The sequence below is a fragment of the Ctenocephalides felis genome, unplaced genomic scaffold (genome assembly GCF_003426905.1).
Source record: "Ctenocephalides felis isolate EL2017-DRISC unplaced genomic scaffold, ASM342690v1 CF-g0.4_SCAFFOLD_01604, whole genome shotgun sequence".
NCBI lineage: Eukaryota > Metazoa > Arthropoda > Insecta > Siphonaptera > Pulicidae > Ctenocephalides > Ctenocephalides felis.
In genome coordinates, this window is record NW_020537758.1 from 59,581,924 (window position 1) to 59,583,245 (window position 1,322).

General features: G+C 31.0%; 1 protein-coding gene across 1 annotated transcript; it reads left to right on the top strand.

The window, feature by feature from the left end:
• LOC113372495 (zinc finger protein 595-like) lies at window positions 1-870 on the top strand. Its single transcript, XM_026612831.1, has 2 exons — window positions 1-100; window positions 176-870. Exon 2 carries the CDS (start codon window positions 181-183, stop codon window positions 817-819), a length of 639 nt encoding a protein of 212 aa, XP_026468616.1. The 5' UTR covers window positions 1-100; window positions 176-180; the 3' UTR covers window positions 820-870.
• Window positions 871-1,322: the final 452 nt, after the last annotated feature.

The window sequence follows — 1,322 nt, forward strand, 5'->3', positions numbered from 1 at the left end:
CTTCTTTGCTTCTTCCTAAATTCATGACAAATATTGTCATGACATTAACTATAATAAAAAAAAAACAACTTTACGCCATTATTCGTGCTTGTGTTATTTTGTAAGTAAATGGAAATGTTTACGAGTGATAAATAATATTTAAATTGATATCGTTTCGTTATTTTTTTATGAATAGGCTACATGATGCTGTCTGTCTGGTTGCACGACCATACCTACAGTAAGGGCTATTCGGAGTTGACAAAAAACTCAGATGTCGAATTCATTGTAGAAGAACATTATTCGGAATCCGATTCCGATGCATCGGTGCACTGCGAAAGAGATAATAAAATCGGTTCGTCGCAAAGACAGGAACAACATGTGATAATAATCCAAAAATCTGCTGATGACATACACCGATGCGAACTGTGCAATAAGACGTTTAAATTTGCAACAAATCTTAAGGCTCATATGGTTATGCACAGCGGCGAACGGCCCTATGTCTGTGCCATATGCAGTAAAGCTTTTCCACGAATTGCCACCTTGAACCGACACATGCAAGTGCATACTGAATTTAAACCATTTCAGTGTGAATTTTGTGAGAAGAGATTTCGACAAGATGTCACTTTGAAGAACCATATCAGGACTCATACCGGTGAGAGATTTAATTGTACATGGTGTGAAAAATCTTTTAGCCGGCCTACCACTCTGAAACAACATTTACGAATACACATGGAGTCCACAGAGAAGCAAACACCATCGTACATATACAATTGTTCAATTTGCAATAAGACTTTTGAGTTACTCACAAATTTAAAACAGCATATGAGCACGCATTGCTAATCGAAATTTAAAATATGGTAAAATTCTTAAATATTATGGTAAAATTCTTAAATATATATGTTTAAATATAGTTAGATACAGTTATTTTATTATAATGTTTCATTTATGTGTGGTATTAAAATATGCATTAGTACCATAATATTTAATTAACATTTGTTCAAGTGACATAATCATTGCAATATGCATGTACAAATAGATGGATACCTAAAGGAGCACATATATTATAATGTGCTATTAATCAGCTGCTAAATCTACTTGAATATTGTAAGGTCACGATATTTGTAAATATAATTAATGTATAATCAATTCTTACAATAATTATTCTTTACCAACTTATGTAGCGTAGCTTTAAGAAATACATTCGTTTCATTGTATTATAGATGCACTGAGCAGAAAATTCAAATACAACTTTTTTTTAATTGAGATTTTTTTAATACCTTTTTAATCATTTTATTTTTCGGGTAACTTTTTCTATAATAAATTTATTTTTATAATTTTCAATA